Source organism: Erithacus rubecula (assembly GCF_903797595.1).
Source record: "Erithacus rubecula genome assembly, chromosome: 2".
NCBI classification, from domain to species: Eukaryota; Metazoa; Chordata; class Aves; order Passeriformes; family Muscicapidae; genus Erithacus; species Erithacus rubecula.
The window spans coordinates 33,071,892-33,098,016 of NC_136685.1; the positions used below are offsets into that span (position 1 = coordinate 33,071,892).

The following is a 26,125-nucleotide window of genomic DNA, read 5'->3' on the forward strand; positions in this document are numbered from 1 at the left end:
TAGGCTTCCTTCTTCCAATAGTCTATGGAAAGACACAACTGCCTTGGCTGCCACTGCAGAAGTGCTCTTCTGCACAGCACAGCAAAACTTGGGCAGCAAAAGCAAATTAGGTTCACCTGTTCCTCAGACTCCAAAATAAAGCAAACATAACCTGGAGGAGCTTTGTGCAGCAGGGCACACCCATGATTTCCAGCAGTTGATGTGGCTTACCAGTTACAGCGGGTGAGCATGGCTTTCTGGTAAGGCTTTGATCTGTAGGATGTTGCTTATCAAATCTCTGACATGGAGCACATTTCTGTTTTATTACTAATGCTGGGCTTGGCAGGCACTGCAGGTTATTTTGCTAAATTATGACAGAACTGTCATCTGCAGGATAAACTAGGATGCCTGTGACTCATGAGTGGTTTTGTTGGAATAAGGCTGCTTCTTATACAACACAATATTTAGAAAACAATAGCTGGAATTTATTGGAATGAAGTCTGCCTGTCCCTCTTTCCTTGTGTGGTTTACAAGATTGAAACAGAAATCTTTGAGGGCTTTTTTTTTCACCTCTACTCCTCACAGAAATAGGAGCTGTTTCAGGAAAAAGATGCTTCATGAATTGGGTGTAATATGATATCTCAAAAGAATTTATTTTGTGATGAAAACACCAATGAAAAAGAATGCTGTGCTAAGGCATTACCCAAAGGACCAAATGAGAAGATCTGCACAGGGGCAACCTAGATAGGCTCCCACAGGTGGACAAAGTCTGGCACAGGGCAAATCAAATAAATTAAAGCAGAGACTGCAAGCACTGTGTGTGACTTATTCTTTCTTTTCAGAACTCAAAATTTTTAGAAGGTAACTGCAAGTGTTGGGGAAGCTGGGACAATTGTCCAATAATCTGATCTGCACAATGTTTGGATAACACAATTAATTGCATTAAAATGAAAGTAAGAATATATCAGATGTGGTGCTGATTCAGATTTTAAACAGCTGTCAGTGGAAAGGTGGCATAGTCATGAATTTACCTGGCTTTTTAAATTACATTGTTAAAAGAATCTGTAGAGAGAGGAACACAGACTGCAGGTCACACACAAAGAAAAAAGGAGCATATGCTAGAAATTAATGATTTTGAAGACTTTTCTAAGGACAAAACTAGCAGTTAAGGACAACTGCTGTTATGAAGTGCTTATGTTGGCTCTACATCCTACTGGAAAGAGGAATATGCAGGATCATTAGAGAGTTGATAATCACCTTTTGTGTGGCTGGTGCTGGAATAATGCCTTAGTTCTGATCTACCTTCATTGAAAAATGAAAATTGATTACAAAAAGGAAAAAAGGGATGCAGTGTTCAAGGCTATGAACCTTATTCAAAGAATGCTAATTATAGTTACCCAGTCACCAAAAAACACTCACAGAATGGTGCTAAGAGCTTTAAATTCCATCAGGAAAGGAGACAGCATTTTCAGCAGTTGAGCATAAGAGCAGTGGAAGATGCTTGGGTGGAGGGAGGTGGATTCTCTATGGGCAAGGGGTGCCTCAGAACTTATTCCACTGGCACAACACATCATTTCCCCATGGCTTTTCTGCAGCCTCCCCTAAATATTAATTCCATCTTAAAATTATCCCTTGTGAAAGTGATATCACTACACAGTATGAATACAGTGTGTGAGTAATCCGGTTTTTACTAATTATTTTTACCTGTAGATTTGCATCTAACCTAAAGGGGTGTCTTCGGTTAAAACTTCACTCTGCATTTATTAATGTTTTAGTTTTAGTTTCTAATTTGATTTCATCTTGAAAGGTGTATAAAATATGCTTTCCCCTATAATATTTATTTTAAAGCATGACAAACAGAGGAATTCGACAGAGTTTGAAGGAAAAACAGAATCAATTTTTGGCAACTTTTAAACCTGAATTCGTAGGTACAACTGTCAATGACACTATTAAAAGTCAGCTTGGGCAGCTGGTTTATAGATCTGCAACCTTGAGAAGGTTTTTGAGAGTGTAGTAAAGAAAAATGACAAAAATTCAGAAGCTTGTTTCTTTATATCATTTTTATTAACATGCAAATGCTACCATACAGCTTTATTCTTACAACATAGTCATAATTGTTGTAAGTGGTGCAGGAAACCTCCTCTCATTCTTTCTGTTTAAACCACCACAAGTCTGGAAGGAATTCAAAGCGTTTTACTCTGTAATAATGTTCCTTTCAAGATGTTTTTCTGTTGCTGTTTTGTTACTTTCTTTTGTTGTTGTTGTCAGTTCTAAATCAGCTGCAGTAAGAAATGTTGTTTGCTTTGCTTTCTAGGTGTCTGCTAAACTCCAGGCAGCTGCTAACTACACACAAATATAAAGATTTGGGAAGTGAGAAGGGCTGGTAGAATGAATTTCTGCAGAATCTGTGCTCTAATTGTAAATGCAGTTTCTGGCTGTGTGTCACTAAACCCGGGGCTGATGCTGCAGCTGCTGAGCCATAAGAGGGCAGCTGCTGCAGATGAAGCTCCATCCTCATTCTGGTCAGCCACAAAGGGAATGCTTGTGCTACCTCTCCTCTTCCCCAGCTGAACTCCTTTGCATTTTAAAAATTCCCACTGCTGTCCCCATTATGAGGAAGAGCCAGAAACTATGAACATAAAGAGCCAGAAAACTAAACAACAGGAGGAATGGAAAAAACAGTGTGCAGCACCCTTATCTACACACTGCAGTTGTGCACCTGCAGTTCCACATCTCATTAGGCAAGAATACTGTGTTTCTTCTGCTGCAGTCTCAGCTGCATTGCTATTACTGAACAGACATTAATTCTGCATTTTCACTAATAAGAACTGTTAGAAACAAAATTTAGAATCTTGGGAAAATGTTGCAATTCTGGTTCATTAGTCTGTGGTTTGTTTTTGTTTGACTTCTTTGGCATTTGGTATAAAAGCTGTAAAATCTTTTCTTACAGGACATAGCAGAGAAGTGTTGAAAGTGGAGTACTGGCTACATGAGGCTTCTTCCTTTTAGAGAGAATTTGAATGCTAAGTTTTTTTTTTTTAGGGCTCAGAAAAATGAGCAGAAGCCTGAGTCATTTTGCCTTTTCAACAGCAGTGAAAATAGCAGGAGATGGGAAGTTCCTGACTTGCCATTGTGCTTATTCATATTTCTGATTACAATCACCATCATGCAGAGGCATCAGTTCTGTATTTTTGAGATGGAGATGCCAGTGTTGGTAGCTTTTATTTATGACTACTGCTGGAGAGGGACAGTACTGTCCAAGACCCAGGTCCTGCCTACAAAGAAACAGATTCAGACAGTGCTAACAAGTGTCAGAAGAGCATTGGCAAAGATCCACTGCAACATTAGAGGGTGGCAATTGTAGAGATCTGCTTGCTTTGTTGGTTTGGTAGTTCTCAGACTTGTTTCCTAGCATTGAATTGAAAAATGAAGCCCTGTCATTCCTTTCCTGGTTGCCATGAAGGTGATTCAATGCCATGAAGATAGTGAGGAGCCTGGGTGTGTGATGTATGAGCATTGACAAAGGGATCTGTGATCCCTCAGCTTAGAGAGGCTCAGGGCACTCTTACTGGTGTGGATGAAGGCTGATGGTGGGAGAAAAGCAGGTGGAGTGGGATTGTTCTCAGTGGTGTCCACTGACAGGACAAACAAAAAAATGGACATGAATTGGAAAAATAGACACTTCCATCAAACATGACAATTTTTTTTTTCCCCCAGTGGGGGTGATGTCCTGAGCAAAACACCCTCGATGAATCAGCAGCCTAGATGATCTCCAGGTGCCCTACCAACCCCCAGAGAGTCTGTCAGGTCAAGCTATAGATAGCATCAATTCCAAAAGGTCTCTTTGTTTTGAGAAGCAACAATACACAGGTTTGGAAATTCAGATGATTGGTTTACCTCATCAGTGTATATAAGCATCTAAAGGGGGATGTCAAGAGGATGGAGCCAGGCTCTTCAACGGGTAGAAACTGATGCACAGGAAGTTCCACTTGAGCATGAGGAAGAACTCCTTTAGTGTTGGTGCCTCCACACTAGAACAGAATGCCCAGAGTGGCTGTGGACTCTCCCTCACTCGAGATATTAAAAAACCATCTGGATGCAGTCCTGTGCAACATGCTCTGGGATGACCCAGCTTTAACAGGGAGACTGGACCACTGTGGTCCTTTCCAACCTGATCCATCCTGCGACATGGTACGAGACACCAGAAACAAATCCCTGCAGATTTAGGGCACTGCCCGTCACCTCCTGGCGCTGAGACAGCGCCTCTGACAGCCCCGCTCACTGTGACTCCCCGTGTGCAAGCGCGCTGGTCCCTCAGCCCCCAAGCGGGACAAGCTCTCCCTCCAGTATCGATGCTTCCCTTTGGGATGTGCGAGCTCCTGCCCGGCAAGCCACTCGCAGGTGTTTCTCGCAGCTGATGCTCCGCCCGGCGCTCTGCGCCCCCCGCCCCGTGTGCGCTCCCTGCCCGTGGATCGCAGCGGGAGCGTCACGCGGCCGCTCCATGCCGCCCGCGGCCGGGGCAGCGCTCCCGCTGCTGATTCACTGGCTCTGCCGGGGAGCGCGCCCGCAGCACCCGTCCATCCTGCCCGCAGCATCCATCCCTCCCTCCCTCCCGTTCCGGCCATCCCGCTCCATCCATCCCTCCTGCCCGCAGCATCCCTCCCTCCTACCCGCTTCATTCATCCCGCTCCATCCATCCCTCCAACTCGCTTCATCCATCCCGCTCCATCCCCCCCGCCTCGCCTCGCCGGCGTTCCGGCGGGATCTGCGCCTTTCGGCCGGGACCAAGCGGCGCTCCGGGATCCGGCCGGGCGGACGCACCGGTAAGGGCGGCGAGGGGCCGGCGCTGCGGGCGGTGGGGAGCGAGCCGGCGAGAGAGAAGGACGGCGCTGCCCCGCCCCGCCCGTCCCTGCCCTGTCCCGCCGTGTCCCTGCCGTGTTCCTGTCCTGTCCCGCCGTGTCCCTGCTCAGCCTGTCCATGTCCTGTCCCGCCGTGTCCCTGTTCAGCCTGTCCCTGTCCTGTCCCGCCGTGTCCCTGCTCAGCCTGTCCCTGCCCTGTCCCGCCGTGTCCCTACCCGTGGGTGCTCCCGGCTGCGCGGTGCGGGTCAAGCCCCGAGCGCTGGAGTTCTGCCTGCTGTTAACAGGTGGCCGAGGCGGTTCCGAACAGGGATCAGGCGGCTCCCGCAAGCATTAAGGTCTGAAGCCAATTTTTCTTTCATTTTACATAATAACAATGAGAAAAAAAATGCAGGAGGTAGCATGGTTCGTTTGGGTGACGTGGACAATGTCAGCTGTAGAAAAGCTTGTGTCTCCTTTATGAATTTGTAACAGAGAGATTCCCTCTGTATTTGAAAGCAGAACAGCTACAAAGCACACTGCTGAGCATTTGAATGAATTTAACAACTGAATCGAAAACCTTTGAAAAAAATTAGTTGGGCGAAAAACACCAAGATAAGTTTGTTCTGGGTTTGGGGTTTTTTTGCCATTTTTCAGGTAACATCTCTCTTCCTTTGTGCTGACTGAAGGTATGATCATCTCCCCTCCATACAGCCTTCGATTAATTCTCCTGCTCTGTCTTCCTTCTACCCTTTCTCCATATACTCTTCCCTAGTCTGTTGATTCTCATTCTTTCCCTCTGTTCCCTCCCTCCCTTCTCTGTTTTTAACAGTTGTCATCTCAGTGGTTTCTTCCTCTGACTGATGTGTAAGTTCAGGCTCCTCTCCTGAGCTGCCACTCTTTTTTTGCTGGAAACCATCACCTCAATGACAAGCTTGCAAAACTTACCTGTGAGCAGTCCCTGTTCCCTGGCATTTGCCTTTTCATCCTGTCATATAACCTTGTTTGGCACATAAAGCTGGACAGTCACTGGAAGACACACCACAAGTTTGGCACTTCTGTGACAGGTGTAGCTCTTGGAGAGATGGGAGATCAGTGGCAATGCTGCCTCAAACTGCCTCAGGCAGGCTGCTTGGGCTTTGTTGGGCAGAGCACTGAGGTGTTTCTATTTCCAGGTGTGCTTCCCAGCCCACTGCTCTGCCTTGGAGTGACTCCCTGTTTTGGTCTGTTCCTCTCATTTGAGCTTCCCAGAGGCTGTGCACACAGGGGTGCAGATTTACGTAATTGCTGCGGAAACAAACAGAGGTTTTGGTTTCTACTTAGAGATAATCAGGTAATAGTCCCCAGTTCTGGTTGTTTTTCTTGTCCATTTGTGGCTTTCTATTCAGGTTCTTAATCAGAGAGTCAAGGAATTGGCCACAGGAATAAATGCCTGGAAAAATGCCAGGAGAATGGCAGGTCTCCATTGAGAACAGCCAGTTCCATTCTTGTAAAAAATAATGAGATATTCTGGGTGTATCAATCACAACCAAATATGTATAAAATAAACCAAGCTATTGCAACTTTTTTTTTTTTTTTAAGGGAAAAACCCACAGAGTATTAAGAGCTGGACAAAGTAATTTACTGCCTACTCTTTCCCTGGTTGCCCATGTACACTTTGTCATGGAAAAGGTTTAGAGTAAAGCACAGATGATACTCTTGCAGCTTGTTCAACAATTCAAATAAAATTTGAAGTCTTTGAACCTATAATAGCAGCTATTACTGGCAAAATTATACTACAAATCTTATTACAAATGAATGAAGGCTTTATTATGTGTACCCACTGCAATGTGCTCTGGTTGTACTGGTTCAATGATGTTTTCTTGGCATCTGGTTACTTATTCATAACACGGAGACATGGCAGGGGTAAGAATGGGAAAATTCAGATTCAGTGTGCCTGTGAGTTGTGTACTGCTGCATGATTTACCTGAGGAGAAATTTGTATTTGAGGCACTACAATAAATTGTTTGCTTCTTCAGCAGTGCTGGAGGGAACACACAGATTTGAAGACAGGGGGAAAAAAATTCTCCAGCTCTTGTTTGAAAATTCCAGACCAGTCTGACTTTGGATGAACAACTCAATTTCAGTGAGTGCTTAAAATTGTCACTGAACCAATTAAGGCAATATTTCTGCATTGCATTGTAGGATAACTACAAAAGTTAAGAAAATATTTGTCATACAGGTGTGGAAATTGTAAAGAAAATCTCTGTAATTTTGTTTTATTACTTTTTGAGGAAATGTAATGTGTGACTCAAATTAAAAAGCCCATGTGTTATTTTGCATCAGAGGGATTATGGCTTCCACACCCTGTGTGGGTGAAAGCACAAGCTGAAGGTTTTTCCACCACAGCACTGTCAAACCCCAAAGCTGTGAGATACCCGAGTGTGGAAGTAGCTCTGATGAATGGTCTATAATACCTGTTCTGTTTGGGGTTTTTTTCATCCCTGCCAGCTGGTTTAGCTTGCTCTGGCTTCAGCAGAGGCTGGGAACAGAACTGTTTCTGCAGGGAGAACACTGAGAAGTGAAGAGGTGCTATGGGAAATGTGCTGTGGCCTGTACTTCAGACCAGATGAACTCTGTGTGAAGATTAGAGAATTATTTTGTAATGGGAGAGAGGAAATTGTCATTGGCTTCCACTCCACTTTTCAGCCTCAGCTCTGTGGTGACTTTTTCACTGATGCAAAGCTAAAACAGAGCTATGAAATGAGGCCTGAACACACTCATCCATTGCTGAGACCCTGAAGCCTGGGAGTTTTGAACTTTCTGACCTCCAAAAGAGCACTGCTTTTGACCTGAGGCCTTGGAGAAGGCTTCCAAATTTAAGAGACAGTTAAAATCACTAGTGTGCAGTTGAAATAGAAGTGTATAATTTCACATGGTGAAGGGTTTTGAATGCAGGGTTTTAGAATATAGTAACAGGTATGGGACAAGATGGATTTTCTTGGGCATTGTCCCCTTCTTCCTTCTTGTTCCTTCTTCTTCATGATTTTAGGTGGTACTTTTTTAATTGATTAAAGTACTACAGTGCAGGTCACAGGTGTTTGGTCATTAAGGCAAAAGTATAGATAATACAGATGTTAGCTCTTGATTGGATAGTTAGGCTTTAAAAGACCTTGTAACTAACTAAATTCACCTCAATTTTTGCTCACTTTTGGCTTCATAGCTAAAAGTGTTGAAGAACTCTCTGTACTTTAGATAAAATTTAATAACCAAGTCCAAACAAAAAATCCATCTCTTGAGCATTATGTCTTAACTTTGAGTGAAAGCAAAACAAAAAAGCTCACTTCTTCCAAGAATCCATTTTCTGGGCAGCCCAACAAGCAACTGCATAAAACCTGAAGCCTGGCACCCTGCAGGTTGGTACTGCAGCAGCACAGGGCATCTCCAGGCACGAAGGGAGCCCAGGTAATTTCAGCTGTTAATCAGTGCTGAGTTTCCCAGGAAATATCACACAAGGGTAGTTCCTTCCTTCAGCCTTGCCCCCATTACAAATGGTTGGTTTAGGTGGGGTTATTTTACACACACCTGGCTGCTTCTGTTCTTGGGTTTTGTTGGGTTTTGTGGCTGCACAGAACACTGTGCTTCCAGTGTTTCTTCATGACTTGCAGATTAGCCACTTTGAGTCAATCTAATTTGGTAATCCTCTGTCTGCATTGAAATAATTTCTCAGTGAGGTGGTTTTGCTTTCAATTTGAATACCATCTTTTAGTTATTAAAAAATGGCAATGTTCTATCCCTTGTGTGGAAGCTGGGTTTTTGTGTGTGTGTGTGTGTTTTTTAGCTGGTTCTTACATGTAGCACAAATAGGAGGTATTTTAAAAACAACTCTTGTAGGTAGGTTGTATTCTGATGGGGCCATTCCAGTTGACCTGCAGTGTGCTGATCAGTAAGAGTGGATGGAGGGAGCATTCCTTTCTCTCTGCTCAGAATAAGGCACAGGATTGACAGACTTCAGGCCTAGAAAGGAATTCAGAACATCCCCATCTCAGCACTGAGCTTTCTGTGAGAATGAAGCTAATAAAAAGACACATTTAATAAAACTTGCTTCACAGTTTAATCTTACCTAATTAGTAGATATGTCAGGGTTCTTTCACTTCAGGGTTTTCTACAACAAATCAGCCTGAGATTGTAGCGAGAAAGGTTAAAATAGACAATATTATAAATAGCTGAAGGAAAGACAGCCTTTCTTTTGTGAAGTGTTGAATATATGTATATATACCATTGGTGTCAGCATTTTTAACATTACAGAACTGAAAAAGTCTTGGTACTTGAATGCTTACTAGGGCTTTTCCTAGTCCAGTTGGTCTTGAGGGAACTTGGGTTTGCAGCTGCCTGCACATCTGAGAGGAGTTGGCTTTTAGTGGGGAGAGGAAATAGGCTCATTACTGATTGTGTAATCCTGCCCTAGATGCAGAAAATAAATGGAATTATGGCTAATCTTTATTACTAAAATGCTGTCTCTTAAGACTGTGTGTTCTGGCTGTAGTATCTAAAGCTTTTGGTACTGGAGTTAAGCTAAGTTTCAGTGTATTTTGGGAGCAAGTCCCAGCAGCTCCCAACTAACAGTTCCATGTCGATTTACTGTCAGTGCAGCCCTGAAACTTTTTAAGACAAAGAGGAATGCAGATATTCTGTGGAACCATATTAGGTGTATTTCATCTGCCTCCTCAGACAAAGCTAATAACTGGGCTTATGTAGTATTTGCTTTATGTATTTTTAGAACCATACAGTTGTCAGTGAACTCATAGTATTATGATTTCATTTTAGTTTCTGCCTTAACTTCCAGGTGGCTCTTACTGAGATGGACTGCTAAGTGAGCATTATTATTTGCTTATATTGTTATTGTCCATAGAAAAATAGTTGGCAAATATTTTTAGCCTTTATTAAATTCCACTTTAAAGTCATAATGTCATGTCGTATTTTTAACTAGGTACAAGCAGTACAGTCAGCATGCAAATTGTATATAATGGTGTGGAGTTTGTGTGGGGTGTGTCAGAAGTTTGTTGCTGGAATTTACATTGCATGGTTATAAGGATAATAAAATGCATGTAATATGGCATGAGGCAAAAGTGTCTGTAACTAACCTCTCATCCTTAGTTGACAGTTTAAGCAGTGACTAAACCAGTTTTTTTCCTTTCCATTGTTATAAACTCCTTTTGTGATGAATCCAACATTAGTCTTGTTACTTTAGTGCAGCAGCTCAGACATTGATGTTTGTGAATATCAGTGACAAAGACAACCACAGTTAACATTGTACTTTCTTTTCTCTCCAAGAAAAGACCTAGGTATCAGTTAGCATTCATGATTGATTTTTTATTGTAAAATCTCTTTTCAGATCTCTCTCTCTCTCCCTCTCTCTTCCTCTTTCTCTTTTTCTCTCTTTCATTTTGTTTTTTCCTAAATTTGACTAATTTTTATTGCTTTCTTTCCTCTCTTTTATTGCAGGTGGGATTTGGTACACCCCTGAAAAGATCAGAAATTTGAACTCAGACTCTGCCCACCTAGGGTACTGAGAATTAGCAAGAGACAAGGACCCTTAGGTGAAGTATTTCCTGCAGATTTTCCTGTTTGTGCTTGGGAGTGCACAGCTTGTTCAAAGCCACATGATAGGGCTGTAGAAAGATGGGGTCTGTATTGCTTTTCAGCTGCTGCAGTGCAGCAGTGTAAATAAGTTTGTGCTTGTTTCTTTAATTTGTTTTTTTCTCTGACTTCACCTCCTAGTTTTTGGGATGGATTGGGGGTGGCTGATTCTCTTTTCCCCCAGGCAGAATATTGGTGCTGGTACAGGAATGTAGAAGATATGGGAACAGCCTGAGTTGTTGACTTCTCATAGCCAACATCTTCTGGGTTAACTGTGCTGCTTGATGTGTGCTCAATGGAGCTGATGCACCAGGGGGTAGCACTAAGCTTTCTCAGGCTGGGACTTCTCACAGTTCAAAATGTTCCTTCTTTTTTCCCATCTGGGTCTTGGGATCTTCAGAGTTTGCAAGCAGATAAAGTTTGTTTGTTCTTTTGAAACCACTAAGTGCCTAGGTTCTGTGGCACTAAGCAGAATATAACTATTTGGAAAATAGATGTAGTTGGTGACTGAAAATTCACCAAGCTCCTTGTGTCTACCATAGTGGTAGTTTCACTGGCTCCAGAAACAAACAGTACATGAACAATCTACATGGTTTTCTTTTTGTGCATGCAGCTCAGCTCAGAGGTTGTTATTGCTGGTTACAAGGTCAGTTTCAGACACACACAAAACCAGATATGCCTTTGTGGTCTCAGTGGTGGTTTAAGCCATAAAGCAGGTGTGGTGTGTGTTCAGTTTTGCTTTCATTTTGAAAGGTAAGTGGCAGAGAGCCTCATTCAATGTATCAGTGATGTTGGATAAAATAGTCCAGCAGCACAGTGTTTGATGTCCTGCTGCTGCTGTTCAAGGGCAGGGTTTATACAAACACAGCCCAACAGCCAGACTAGCTTGCTCAGGTGCCACTGGCAGCTGTCAGGCCAGCTGAGACCTTACAAACTTTCACACACATTACAAACAAGTTCTCATGAAGGCATAATTCCACTCCAAGAGTTGTGGTTGGGTCTCCATGGGAAGCATCTGGTTACATTTATCTGCAGAGAGCAACCCAATGCCCCACAAGAAAGCCCTGAGCACTTGCCCTTTTCAGTTTCCAGGATACCCACCTGCCTAAATTTCTGGTTGGCAGCACTGAACACAGTCCTGCTTTGGGGTTTCTCAAATAATCAAAGTGAAGCTTTTTGTTCCTGACTTACTTGCCCCTGGAAGAAGAGAGCTGGAGTGAGGAAAGCCTGTCTCAGCCCTACACATCAAAATCAGTAGAGGGGCTTTCATCTTTGCCTCAAAAGACCCCTGTACCTTCCACAAGAACCCTCAGCAAAGTCAATTAGAGGAGTCCCTGTGAAGCTTCACAGCTGTGGGATGAATCACAGCTCTCTGTGTCTGACAGGAGTGTTTGAGAGCACCTCCTGGAGGAAATCCTTCTTGGAAGTGCTTATCTCTTACCTGAATCCCTGCATGACCTGCAGCAGCCAGGCAAATGCACTTAACAGGCTGCTACTGTGCCAGCTCAGCCTGCTTTGCTCTTCCTCAGGAGATGCAAGGTGTAAATAGTCACTTCTTTCACTGTGCTGGTCCTTGTATCATTCCAGACTGGTTTTTTTTGTAGAATAAAAGGTTTTTGCATGTTTGAGGCTGAGTTTTTGGAGGTATTTGGACAGACAAAGCTTCCAAGAGAGCTGACAGTTGGTTTGAAGCAGTGCTTATGTTTAGCCCCACTGGTTGATTTAGAAGCATATTTATGTGTCCTTGAGGGCACAAGTTAGTCAGGGAGCTGGTGACTCAGTTTTTCATTAGCACCTCTCCCTCTGACAGTGGCTTGTCTACAGGGAAAGTAAATCTCCACATGCTTACAGCCAGTGGAAAGGCTGGAGCTTTTAATCCTAACCTAATGCTATACGGGGATGGATTCTTTGTGTCCTGAAAGTGCTATCCTCCCCATAAATTATAAATGGACACTCATGACTAGATTGGGAGAGAGCTCTGCATGTGGCCCAATGAGCCCCATCTGCTTTGAGGTGGGAAGAAACACTTGAGGTGGGAAGAAACAACATCTTTTAGATTGTTCCCATACTCTATTCTGAAGTTTTCTGCAAGTGGATTTCAGCTCTTTTTGCAATACTAAAAGGAGGGAGGTGACAGTGGCCATTAGTGATGCCATGTGAGGAATATTTAAATGAAAGACTTCTCTGGAAAGTTATAAAAAAGAAAAAGAGCCTTCAAACAGGACTAATCAATTTCTTTTGCTTTCTTTTGGTGTGCATAATCAATGTTGTCAAGAGACATGTCATCAACAAAACACTGAGGAGAAGGGGGAAAAAGGTGATGGGAATGCTGTGTGGCACCATGTAATCTCTTGGAGCACTGTCACAAAACAAAACAGAGTCTTGTAATAAACAACTGACAGAGCTGAGAAGGGAGCAAATTAGGCCAGGCATCCTAGGGTTTTCTCTGTGCCGCTTCCTTCTCCCAGAGGCAGCAGTTGCTTCAGTTGATTAAAATAAAAAAGTCTGTCTAGAGCTTAATCAGACATTCTCTCTTTAATTTGAGGAAATGGAGAAGCCAAGGAGGAACTTGACTGCCAACACAGGCACTTTTAGTTAGACTTAGCTCTTTTTCTCTGTCCATTCTGAAAGGGCTGGAAGTACAAGATGGGAAACATCCTCAGCCATGAACTGGGTTGCCCATAATATCCGTGTGTTTTTCCCTTCTCCTCTGTGCTTCAGGCTGTTTATTCATGCTGGAGGCTTTCTGAAAGGCTAAGGAAAGGGTGAGGGTAATGTGGTGAAGCTTCTTATCCTGATCCAAGAATAGGGTTGGTCACTCCTCTCCTCTCTCTGGTAAAATAGCTGCAGAAAGAACTGTTTTACAAATCTGAAATGCTGTTCATATTCCATGAGTGAAAGTGTTCCTTATTTTGTGCCTGATTTTTTGTTCTTTATGTATGGCCCTCCTAGCATTTGAAGTCTTAGTCAATCCTGCTTGGTTTTAATTGAATCCAAAATGACCCAAAAGCTCAGCTTACTCTCACAAAAAGTATTTTGTAATATGTTTCAACTTGGATTTCCTGACTCCAGCTACTGCAGCAGATGTTTTATCCTGAGATGTGCTTTCTTTTGGTGTGCATAAAACTGTCTCATAATGTGAAAAAAATTACTCTTCAAAATGCAAGGCTCTAGTACAGAATGGTGGTAATGACAGAGATATCTATCAAGCTAATTTCATGATGCTCAGTGTTGCTTTGCAGTTTTGGGTAATTTGTGAGGGAAATCACTCCTGTTTTATTTTTCTTTTGCAGTGGCATATTGAGCTCGTTCATCAGCATAGAGAAATTTAGATTGGAAGGGACCCCTGGTGGTCATCTGGTCCAACCTCCTACTCAAAGCATGTTTGACTAGATCAGGTAAATTTTTCCTTGTATCTAATATGAATCTCCTATTTTCCAATTTTTGTCCATTGTTTATTGTGATGAGGAAGTGATCCAATAGATGAGAAAGAACAAAAAACCCAAAAGCTGGGCTAAGTGCAGTCTCCATTAACATTTCATATCCCACAGGTCTGTATTTGAGGTGCAAGATGTCTGCCCTGAGACTGATCTCTAACAGAACCTCCCAGCAGGGCTTGTCTAACTCTGATTACACCTGGGACTACGAGTACTATGAGTATGGACCAGTGTCATTTGAAGGCCTGAAGGCTCATAAGTGTAAGTTCAGCAGAGACTTCATTGCAGCTGAGCTTCCTGTCTACGTGCTCCTATTCTTCACTTTTGACTGAATATTGTACAAAAACATTTCTCTCTTAATTCCTAGGATTCTCTGCAATTAGCAGTATCCCTCTCATTATTAGATTATCATTATTGTTTATTATTCTGTATCCTTTCATTGACCTTTTCTTGTTCTGCTGGAGAAGTGAAGGCAGGAACTAGACATCAAAAAACCTGGAAAAGTAGGGACCAGGTATTTTGAACATTAAAGCTTTAGAAAGTAAATAGACAAAGATAGCCAAGAGATACTTGTGACTGGCAGAGATAAGAACAAAATCACTTTTTGTGCCTTTGAAAATGAGGATGCCTAAGTAATGTTAGTGAGAGACAAAATAGGTAGGAATGATCAGAGGAGATGGAACTACCTGGATGTTATGAGTCTGTATTATGAAGAAAAGGAAGGCCAAAGCTGCAACTTGAAAATGCAAAAGTATCTCATGACTATCTGTTTGTAACTTTGGGCAGTGTAAGTGTCCTTCATATCATATTTTTTGAACAGATGTTGGGTTATTTATGAAATTATGTTAATTATGAAAAAGTGTTTAGAATTTAGTAGGTTTGAATAATTTCCACTTAAGTGAGTGAGACCTAAGTGAAATATTGAAGAGAACTCAGGATACCTGCTTGAATTTTGAAATTCAAATTCAAACATGAAGTGTGTTATGAGGCACAATAAAGCAAGGAAGATTAGCATTAGGGTCAGTAAACCTAAGGATTCTGTTGGGAGCAGGGACACCAAATAGCAGGTGTGATTTTTGTGGGGAGCAGTAGTTCAGCAGAGTCTTGATTTTGTTTTTTTTTTATTTACCTTTAGTACCTTTTTCTACCTTCACTGATATAATCTATGTGCATATTTTTTAGTGATCTTGATCGCATTTTGCATTCTGGTTGTTAATGCAGCTGCAAACCATCCAAGCATGTCTGACTAATTGGAAGGTACTATTACCTATAAATGTTCAAGTGGTAAATTTTTAAAGGGATTATTTCTTTTTAGATGAAATCTTCAGGTACTACAAAGCCCAGCAAGATGAGCTGTTTTGTATTAGGAGGGTCGACCATAAGGTATATCTTTAACCAGTGAACACAGGCTGTGCTTACAGAATGGTTCTGAAAGTAATTTAGTGCACATAATATATGGAATTACAGAAATAAACTCATGGCAGAGTGCTTTAAGCAGAAAGAGAGATTAAAATCTCATCCCCCTCCATCACAGAGACCTATACTCAAACCACATTCCAGTTACTTTACACAAGGTACTGAGAGGGGAAGATATGGCATAGAAGAGATGGAATAAATATTGCAGTGGGAGACTTGAAACTTGACCTCCTTAGCTTACCTGAGGAAGGGGTCAAGGAGGGACTTCACTGTGATAAAGCATTTTCTTAGGGAGAAAATCTTAAGTTGCACAGGCATTTTGACTTTGCAGGGAAAGAGAGAATGGATTGATTTCCAGCTTCCACATCCGCCTTTTGGCATGGAAGATATTTCACAGTGGGAGCATGAGAAACAGCTGGGGTCAAGCACCAGGTAGGATAGCTGATTCCTTGGTTTTTTCAGTGTCTTTAGTTAGTCCTGCAGGAAATTCAGCAGTTCTGTGCTGTGCCTGTAGCACTGGGTCAGGCATTACAACCAGTGAGGATCTCTGAGGTTTGGTAGTGGCTGTGTATTGAGAGGTAAGGGTAGAAAGGATTCCTGTCCTGACCAAGCCTTCCCTATTGCATGTCTATATGTTAACATTTTTGAACTTCTGGAAGTTTTGAATACTTGCACAAGCAAAGAATAACTAACTGAAATGACAGGTGAAAAAAACCTGGGTGCTGATGGGTCCTGGGCCGGGTGATACTGAATGTTGGTGCTCTGTAACTTTGGTCTGTGCTAATCAGTTGATCATTGTCTGGAAATATGTTTGTCCCACTTGAACCTCTCTAAATAAAGCTCCTGGAAACTGTGGATCCACCTTAAAGCTGTAAGTGGACACAGATTTGTTTTTAGTGGTACTGGCAAATTGTCTATGGTCCATTTGCTATAAATAAGAATAGTAGATAGTTTGTGCACAGAGACAAAAAGCTGTCCTCTTTCCAATGACTGATTAATTTGGCCATTGCACTGGTGTTTTCCTATTGATTAACTGGTGGTTTGACTTTTTTGTCTAAATCTGTTGCGCTCCCCTGACATTGTGTTACAGTTCTCTGTACTTTGGAAACCCAAATTGAAAACTATTGAAAAACACCTTGTGTCTGCTAGTTATTGATATTTATTGAAGTAGCAAATAGTTTTATCTGTGGTTCTGTTTCTTGCAGAACATGCTGTCTTGTTTATTTAAATCCAGAAACTTAATGGTCTGGGGCAGAAATAACTTAAAATGGCAGGAGTTGCACAGACAGAGAATTTTGAGGAATATCAAACAATCCTCTCTTCATAGCTCTAGCACTGAGTTTCCAAAGCTATGCTTGGAAGTGAGAGAGCTCCTCTTACTTTACTCACCAAAAGAATTGTCTTCCTTATGTTATCTACTGTCTAGATCTCAGTAAAATTTGGCCTTAAAATGAGATTTTCAATGGCAGCCTTCTGTTTAAAAATAGGTAAGTATAAATTTGATTATCCCTTCTCTTTGTCACCCAGAAAAAAGCTGCAAATGGTTTTGAGTTTGCACACATGCTGCTGTGGAAGGAAACTCTTTGTAAGTGCAAGAAAAATATTGATCATATTGTTTTCTCTCTCTCTCTCTTTTTTTTTTTTTTTTTCCTTTTTTCTCCCCATCAGATTCCATTGTGATTGGATTTTGGGTTGGTCTTGCAGTTTTTGTCATCTTCATGTTTTTTGTCCTGACTCTGCTGACAAAGACAGGAGCACCACATCAAGAGTGAGTCTGAAAATGGGAATAACAAATCCAGCCTGCTAAGTGGCACATTTGGGCTCTTGCAGCCCTCAAACAAGCAGTGACAGTGATCACATTGTACCATTTCATTCTAGTCTGTTCTTATGAAACAGTGGGGTCTGCCTTCATTTCAAGTCATTTCAGCATTTTCATTCTAAAAGGGTGTTTTGAGTAGGCTGCCAAACAGGTGTCTTCAGATGTTTTGCAAACAGGTGGGATGGTTGTAAGTAGGCTCAAGTTTTCATGGAGTGATACTGTAAATATCAACAGAGAAGATACAAATAAAATGCAGTGCAGACCTTGAGTTAAGGAAGCTTTTGCCTGGCTGGTTCCCAAACGTTTGTGTGTTCAAGTCCTGAGACAGATCTGGGTAGTATTTGCAAAATCTTCCCTAAACCCCTGAGATCTCTGAGTGTCTTAGTTTCTACTGAGAAATTGCCATATATGCTGAAGTAGAGATCAGCCTGACACTTCTTTAAAGCCAGGCTCCCTTGAAAATCCTCTATTTTTTATTCTTTCTGGCTGATAAGTATGTGCAGACCATGCCTTGCCTCAGTGGTTTATCTGCATTTGCAGAGGATGCAGGCTGTCAGTGTCCTTTTCTCTGAGAAAGTTTGAGCCCACATCTCCTCTCAGGCTTGTGTGCCATAAAGTGGAGATAAAAAACCCTCTCTGGAGCATGAGATTGCTTATGGGCAGGTAGCAATGATGAGAAGCTGATTGCAAAAGGCAATTGCTGGTGCTTATCACTTCCTAAAGCAGCCTGCCTCTGCCTTCTTTGCTATTTAATCACATGTAGAGTGGCTCTGGAACTCCGTGTAATAGCACATCTCGAGAGACAGGGCCACATTAGAGAGGACAGATCTACATCCTGAGCCTCTTCTGTGCTCCTATAGTTTTGCTCCTTTGTGAAGAAAATCGAGGCAGAAGAATCCAGCATACCAGAACTGACATGCTGGTATTTTTGCTTCCCCTACAGACTGTTATGAATTAGCCAGACATTGCTCCCCAACAGATTTAAAATCCCTGTGATTGTTGGTGTCTTTTCACAAAGATCTTATTTATTAGCTGAGCATGAGTCTGGATCCCATGTGGAAAATTTGAGAGGGGAAAAGTGGTGAAGTCAAAAATACATATACAGAGAGAGTTTAACACGGATATTTGTCAAAATTATTACACTTGTAAAAATTTACTTTCAGGTAGCAGAGGCCTGCTTTGTATCTTCCACTCTTTTCTGCTTTTTTCATCAGTTTTCTTGGAACAGTGTCCTAGAGAGTTTGTGAAATGTCCATCTTTGGTCAACTTCTACATCCAGAAAACGTGATCAGAATTCAAACTTGCCCTTGTTCTCATCATTAGGCTTGAGACTTTTTGAAGGCCCTTCTGTTCTTAATATAATTTTTCTTCAGTTGCTGGAGTGAGACCAATTATTCCTTTCTGTATCTGTTATAGATCTCTTAGCAGCTTTGGGAGCTGTGTCCCTGAGTGCTTGCCTACTTGCTATGTATGCTGGGCTGGCACCTTTAACAAATTTGAGCACTGTTTTTCCAACATTTGGTAATTAAATGCTCATGGTACTAAACATGGATCCTGTGGGAATACAATAAGGGCAGTGAATACAGTTGTGTTCTCTTATTTTTGATACTTGAATATAAAAACTGGAAAACAACTACCTGGAAAACCAGAGCAGACTGGTTTTAGTTTGCCTGAAACTTCTATTTTGATACCTGACTGGACTCTTCATGACTTGCTGCATTAATGGGCTGCCCTGAGCCCTCCTTTAGAAACAGATGTTAATAGGATTCCTAGGTCCTAGGAGAAAGCCAGCTTGACTGATGGTTGGAAGTCTCAGACTTCAGTAAGGCTATTTGGCTGCTCTTTAAAGTCCCATTAATATGAGAGTTTAAGTGTTATCTGGACTCAAATGGATGGATCCAAAGTAGAATACTCTGCTGTTTTTTTTCCTAGTAGTATGCTTTTCTTGGCTCAATATAAAGGGGCATGATAGGATGTACTTTTCAAAAATACACAAGATGTTCAGAATTAGATACATTCTCAGTGCAGAATGGACAGGATAGGGATGGGGACTGGCAGAAATTTAATCAGTTATGGATTATCTGTTGCTTTCTCTTTTGTTTGCTTGCATACATAAGCATGTGTGGAACATTAGCTTGTGCAACTGAAAAAGAATTGTTGACAATATTTAAATTTCCAAAAAATGCTCTCCTTCATCACTCAGGAGAGGAAAGCATGCCATATTTGTTTCTGCATTTGAAAATATTCTTGTGCTACAAATGAGGGAGCTCATGCAAACTATCTCTACAAAATATTGGCTAATGTAATCTTAAATCAGTAGATGTTGGATAACTGGGTTTTTGTTGTTTTTTTTTTTTAAGAAATCAGTTGACCTTGGTCAAGCAAACCTGAGATTTTTGAGGCTGCTTTTCTTGGGTGTTCTGAAAAGATACCTGCTGAAGAATTTTTGCAGATTGCAATGAGCAAGACTATGCAAGTTTCTAGTCTAGTTAAAAAAAAATGTAATAGAATTCTCCTCTGAAATACAAAGATGGTGTTTGTGAATTTCAAATTCCAAAAAATATCGCAGTATATTAGACCATGTGTTTCCTGCTTATGAACACAGGTTTATGCTTCATCATATATCCTCAACATTCTCAGTCATTGTAAAATTTATTTGCATTCTCTGTTCTTCCATTAGGATTAGGTTGCCATTGCTGGTCTTGTGTACCCTCTGCATGGTCAGCCTTTGCTCCTTCATAATTCACTGGATTATGAAGCACTTTCCACATCTATGAAGCAATTCTGGTTCTGTAGTGGATGCATTTTAAACTTTCTTCTGCAGTCGCTTCTTCCTGGGCTTACAGTGCTTGTCCTTCTTTCTGTGCTTATTTGTCACCTCTACTGCCTGTGCTACAGCACTACCTAGAAATCCTTGGGACAGATTTGCCAAATTATTTATAAAACTCCAGCTCAGAGTGGTGCTTTTCACTGCATTATAAATACATAAATATCAGTTGTCAGTTCAAAATTATTTCAGGCTGTTTGCCCCCTGCAGTGTATACAGCAGATTATTATTTAGCTACTGGTCAGTCTTACAGCAATTTAAATGTTATTCTTCTACCTGGTTCACTTTGAAATGCAGAGTGAGTCAATACAGTTTTGACAAACTAGAGAACTGCCTTGATTTCTAGGCTAGTGGAAGCAATTTTGTGAGGACAGAATTCCCCCATTGTGTAATGGAAGTAAATTAGCTTTTGAGAAGCAGGAATATTTAACTGTGCCTGAAAGACTAATGATAGGTATCCTGTGAACTTGAAAATTTTAGTGGGTAGACTTCTGAAGGTGTAATCTGAGGCTCTCAAAAGCTTGTAGGCACTTATCTCCCACTGCAGGCTGGAGGAAATGAAATTACACTGAAAAACTCTTCAGTGCTGGGTGGACCTTTAGGTGTCCAATTATCTGACTCCAGAATCATTTGCTACATCTTCAGATGCAAACAGTATGATTTATTAGCTCTTAAAAAAATTCATGTTCTAAGAACATGTTTCATTGCTCATTCTCTGAATACCTCTACTGCCTTCCAAATGCAATTAACTTGCATTTTGTGATGATAGGATATAAAATCAGCCTGACAAAGAATGAATCAGTAAAACTGTTAGCTAGCTTGAGCTCTTCTCACCCCCAGCTGCAAATGGCTCCTGCATGAGTCCATGCAGATTGGTGCTGGTTTGAGATAAGATTCATAGAGAAAACTGCCAAAATACATTAAAAAATATTAAACTATCCTTCCTGGGCTGCCAGTGTTTAAAGCAGTCTTTAGTTCCAACTCTCCGTATTTGGAAATTTGAATTTCATTGATTGAAGTCAGCAGAAAAGATGGTTTGATGTCTGGACAAGCTCAATGCCCTTAGTGGCAGCAGAGCTGCCTGTGCCTCAAAAACATTTTGTCTATCAAGGACTTTGTTCAAACTGTTCTTATGAGCCATTTAAAACAATTTTTACTACTTGAAATCAAGTGTGCTTACAAATTCATTCAGTGTGGTCACTATTCTAGTACACTGATTACTAGAAGTGCCATTTAAGAGTGCTGGCATTAACTTACTCATGACAAATGAAGACTTAAAATTGCTTCAGCAGAAAATAATAAATAGTGCTGGCTTTCAAAGTCTGAGGTAGATAAACTATAAGGTTTCTTTTTCTTCTGATCATAATGGTTGCTGAAACAAAATTTGTTGATAAGAACTCAAATAGTTCTACTTTTGCGTTTACTGTATTTTCCTTTTTCCTCCATAGCAATGCAGAACTTTCTGAAAAAAGATTTCGCATGAACAGCTTTGTAGCAGATTTCGGAAGACCTTTGGAGTCTGAGAGGGTCTTTTCTCACCAAATGGCTGAAGAATCCCAGTCACTTTTCCATTTCTGCATTAATGAAGTGGACCATATGAACAAAGAAAAAGAGAGTCAGAAAGGTCCATGTCTGGATAGTAATACCCACTTCCAAGAGGCTCCCAAAAGCAGTGGAGTGTTTGAGGAAGACCTACACTGTCTTACAAAATTTAACATTCCTAACTTTGTGAACACTGAACAGAACTCTTCATTAGGTGAGGATGATCTCCTCATCTCAGAGCCACCAATCATTTTATAATGCAAACTGGTTATGCAATCTTCCCATTGGATCCTTGATTGAAAAAATCTTTTATTTTAAGGTAAACATTCCTGCTATTGTTCAGTTTGAAGCCTTTCTTGGCCTGCTGCTCTTTTGACAGATGGTATTTCAGACCTGTGTTTTTTATTGTATGTAAGACTGGCTATACTGACAGAACTCAGTTTAGACAAGAAGAAAGACACTAAATGCTTTATTCTAATGCCTTCTGAGATCTAAAACTTCTGCCCAGTATTATTTTTTCTTTTTTCTTTTTGTTTGTTTCCTGTATTGTTCTCAATTTTTAAACAACTACTTATGGCCAGCTTCTGAAGGATAAAAATTCACAAGGACTGTGAAGGCTGGAGCCTGATATTGGGAGGTCTATGAAAATCCATTGGCCATGAAAAGTGTAAATCTCAAAGAAGACTGAAGAAAAGAATAAACAGCCTCTAGGGAGGGTTCTGTAGTTTCTGCTACTCCCAATAAGGATGCCTGAAGCTGAGCAGCACAGTACATACCTGCATGGGACTAACTTCAGTTTCCGACCCCAACTGCTTTTTGGTGCAGGTTCAACCCAATTTACAAAGCTTACAGAGGGAATACCTTGCTAATTAAATTGTTTGGTTGCAGTGTTGACAAAATGCTATCACCACCTGCTGCTGAATAAAAGTAAATTGGTGCCTGTAATTGTACTTCAGAATGACACCTCAGCAACTGCCCCATAATGATAGGGAATTAGTATTTTGCTCTGATTTCTCTTTCTTTTCTTCTTCTTTCTTTTAATATTATTTTTTTCCCCCTGTTAATTGCTGATCTGAACTTCCAGTTCAGTAATTACAGTATTCAGTAGCTAAATCACAGGAAATAAGAAAAAGAACTATTTTTATTTGGCCAATAAAGCTAGTACATGCAAATGGTGGTGGTTTGTTAAGTTGGTGTTGTGTTGCTAATAGGCTGAACCTTCCTATGCTTTTTGCCTTTATAAAAAGTAATTTCTTTACTCATTGGCCAGTGAAGTGCTAGCAGGCTTTGAGTTGAGAGGACCAACTCCAAAAGTATAGCTAAGCTGTGCTTGCTCCATCTTCTTTTTGCACTCATTTGGGATAGTGTTGCAACCTCAGCTGTTCTCCCAGTGAAAGATATGGTAAGGATTTGAATAGGTATAGTTTAAACCTTTATTTTTCAGAGATGGAATTAAGTACTGAACCTTGGAGAGTACTTAAAAATGTATTTCAGCTTTCTTCTAAAGATGGTAGCTAATGACTGAATGGTTTTAGAGCAAGCATAAGATGCAGAGGTACCAGGTTCAAACCCTTTGCTGGATTTCAAGTATGCTCTGCAGGAAGTTCTTAACTGAGATGAAGAGTGGATTCCAGATGCTGTGCCTAATTGAATTTGCTTGAAATTAACGTGCTTTTTATCCAACATATCTGTGTTTGAGGTTAGAGACCTGCTAATACATTCTTCAGCCACTTAAATGCTGATTAATTCAACCCTTCTTCACCTTACAAATTTGAAAAAAAAGAGTGGATGGGTTGAGCATTTAAAGAATACAAATTGTGTAGGAAGAGTGCAGGAAACATATTTTGTTTTTATGTCCTGTGTCCTTATTACACACCACTTTACAGATTAATTTCCTGTTTTCAAATGTAGCTCTTGCAGGACTGGCTAGTGTTTAAAGCAACAGGATTACACTCAAAACAAAGCATAGACTATTTAAAACTAGCAGGTTATTGCTGAAAAATTTCCAGAGAAGACTGAGATGAACCCTGCTCTGAATGAGCACAGCTCCATGGGCTGCAATGCATATCTCCAGTAAAATATTTCAGGAGCAGAAAAGGCCTTCTTTCACAGGAAGTACATAACTACAGGTATGAAGGCTGTAGGTGGCGACTTTCCTTTTCCTAAGTTTGGGAAATTTGGGAAATCTGTCTCTGAATATCTACCTCCTGCTGAGGCACCTCAATAACTATTAGCTATCTGATGGTTAAACTTTGAAGCTCAATATTGTTCCTGCTAACAGGTTGTGGGACTTGTACTAAATGGAGCTTTTATAGCTGATTTCTGGATGAGTGAGCTGCCTAATGTTTGAGCTCTTATTTTTATTTTATTCTTTCCTTTGCTGTGCTTGAAAATAGTACTGCTGCTTGAAGGAAAGGCAAATCTATGTGGAATCCATATCCTTTGCAAGTGAGAAATGAAGGGTATTTTTAAGGCATTAAAAACTACATTTCATAGATAATTTAGGTTGGAAAAAGACTTTTAAGATCATAAAGTGCAACCATTAACTCAGCACTGCCAAGGCCCCCTCTAAATCATCTCCCCCTGTGGCACATGGATTTTTACAACCTCTAGAGATGGTGACTCCACTGCTTCCTAGGGCAGTCTGTTATGCTGCTCCACAACCCCTTTGGGGGGAAAAAAATCTCAAAAGTTTCAGTAGTTTCAAAATAATTCAGGTGGGGTTTTGAAAAAAAAGATGCTGGCTGCTATTCCCTGTAGGCTATCCTGTGATTTTCTTCTACCTTAAATCTCAGTGGCTTTCTTTGGGTACCTAACTACTGCTTTGGGGAGAAAAAGGAAGCATTTTGTGTATGGATACTGGCAATAATGCCTAGAAGAAAGGTACCTAATACAATGACCCAGAGATGATGTCAACTTAACTTAAAACACATTTAAATTGCATAGTTAATATCCTTCTGCAGCATGTATTAATCCTGTAAAGCTATTTAAGTGTTTGGTTCCTGCTTCTGTTCTTTCCTGATGATGGTTCTACTTTTTTGTCATCTCCCTTCTATATATAAAATTCTTCATGCTGTTTTTCTCAGAAAAATAACCTGTCAGTGCCTGCTCTCGAGCTCCCACTCCACTTCAGAGACACTGTGGAGCAATAGTCTGATGGAGATTTTTGCACTGCCTCTGCCTTAAAGCAGAGCCAAAGCAAACCCAAAAACGTTCTGCAGTGCTCAAAAGCAGCTATTTTAAGGCTGTCCTTCCTTTTTTTTTCTTTTTTTTTTTTTTTTTTTTCCATTTTAAGAGTAACAGACATATTTTGCCTCAGGAGAAAGGGCAATATACAACCTATTTAAAAAAAAATCATCTTTTCTCAGGAAATCTACTAATTGGTACACTAGAAACAGAATAGAAAGTGTTCTGATAAGAATAATCTTCAAAGGAGTACTTGGAATTTAATGATGTTGGAAAATTGAGTATTTGTGAGTTTTCTTAATGCTTGGCCTCAAGCTTCTTTTCAAAACTCATCATAAATGCATCACCAGATTTAACTGCAGAGACATAGCTCCTCTAAACAGCTACACGTTTGCTAAACATGCCTTGTATTCTGTAAGAACTTAATAGGCCAAGGTATTTATCCCAGTTTTCAAAGGTAGATACTTCCAAAATGCTCTTCTGTGTAAACAAGTTTTAGTTGTGTATCTTAAAAAAAAACAAACAAAAACAAAACCCCCAAACCTCTAAGGTAAAATCAGTAACTGCTGATAGACAATGGTAAAACTCTGATCGTCTCTACTACAATCCAGAGCAATACAGTCTCTGAAGCTGCAAGGTGAAGTAAATAAGGTATATTTATAATGAAATTAAGCATTTAAGCACCTGAACCCTTGACCTTGAATACTGTAACACTGACACACAGACATTTTTTGCCACTTTTAGCCTTGGATATTGACAGGTAGCAAGGACAGCAGAGAAGAACCTTCTACCACACATTCTCCAATGAGAGTAAGAGTTGGAGGCCTGTGCTTGCTTATTTATGGATGAGAGGTATGTAGTTAGGTGTATGAAAGGCTACTTTCAATTCACAGATACCACTGGATTTCTGTTCAAGAGTCAGGGCAGCACTTGATGTCTGACCCACCCCCACCATTCCCTGCAGAAGTGGATGTGCACAGCTAGTGCTGGTATACTTGTCTTTTTTCCTTATATTTTCCAGAACAGATTAAATATGGGATAGCAGGGCAGACTTCAAAATGTATTATGTGCTATCAAACAAAGTCTTCACTCACAATAATCTATTTAATTTGTTACATGAACAATTTTGACATGTATTTCATACAACCTGAAATGGAACACACTGCTGCTGTCTCTGCCCCAAGTACTGTGATGAAATCTGATCCCTTTCTACACATCATGTTTTCCTCTCTTGAAGCAATCTAGGTCACTGAGTCACCTAGCCAGCTGTTCATGGGATTTCTTAAAAGCTTCAAACATGACACTTCAAATTATTATGCTCCAGCTGCTTTGCTGTAAACAGAGAAGCATTAGGCAATGAATTAAAGACATTACATTTGATTCTTTTAATCAATCCACTTTGCTGGCTCCTGGAAATGCATGATGAAACAGGATGGCACAAAAAGATGAAAAATACATGTGGAGT

At 40.8% G+C, this 26,125-nt stretch overlaps 1 protein-coding gene across 1 annotated transcript; it reads left to right on the forward strand.

Moving 5' to 3' along the window:
* The first annotated feature begins 6,866 nt into the window (after positions 1 to 6,866).
* Positions 6,867 to 21,984, forward strand: MRAP2 (melanocortin 2 receptor accessory protein 2). Its single transcript, XM_079327302.1, has 6 exons — positions 6,867 to 6,939; positions 10,299 to 10,393; positions 13,727 to 13,831; positions 13,985 to 14,131; positions 16,955 to 17,054; positions 21,381 to 21,984. The coding sequence occupies exons 4-6, from the start codon at positions 14,005 to 14,007 to the stop codon at positions 21,730 to 21,732; spliced, it is 579 nt and encodes a 192-aa protein (XP_079183428.1). The 5' UTR covers positions 6,867 to 6,939; positions 10,299 to 10,393; positions 13,727 to 13,831; positions 13,985 to 14,004; the 3' UTR covers positions 21,733 to 21,984.
* Positions 21,985 to 26,125: the final 4,141 nt, after the last annotated feature.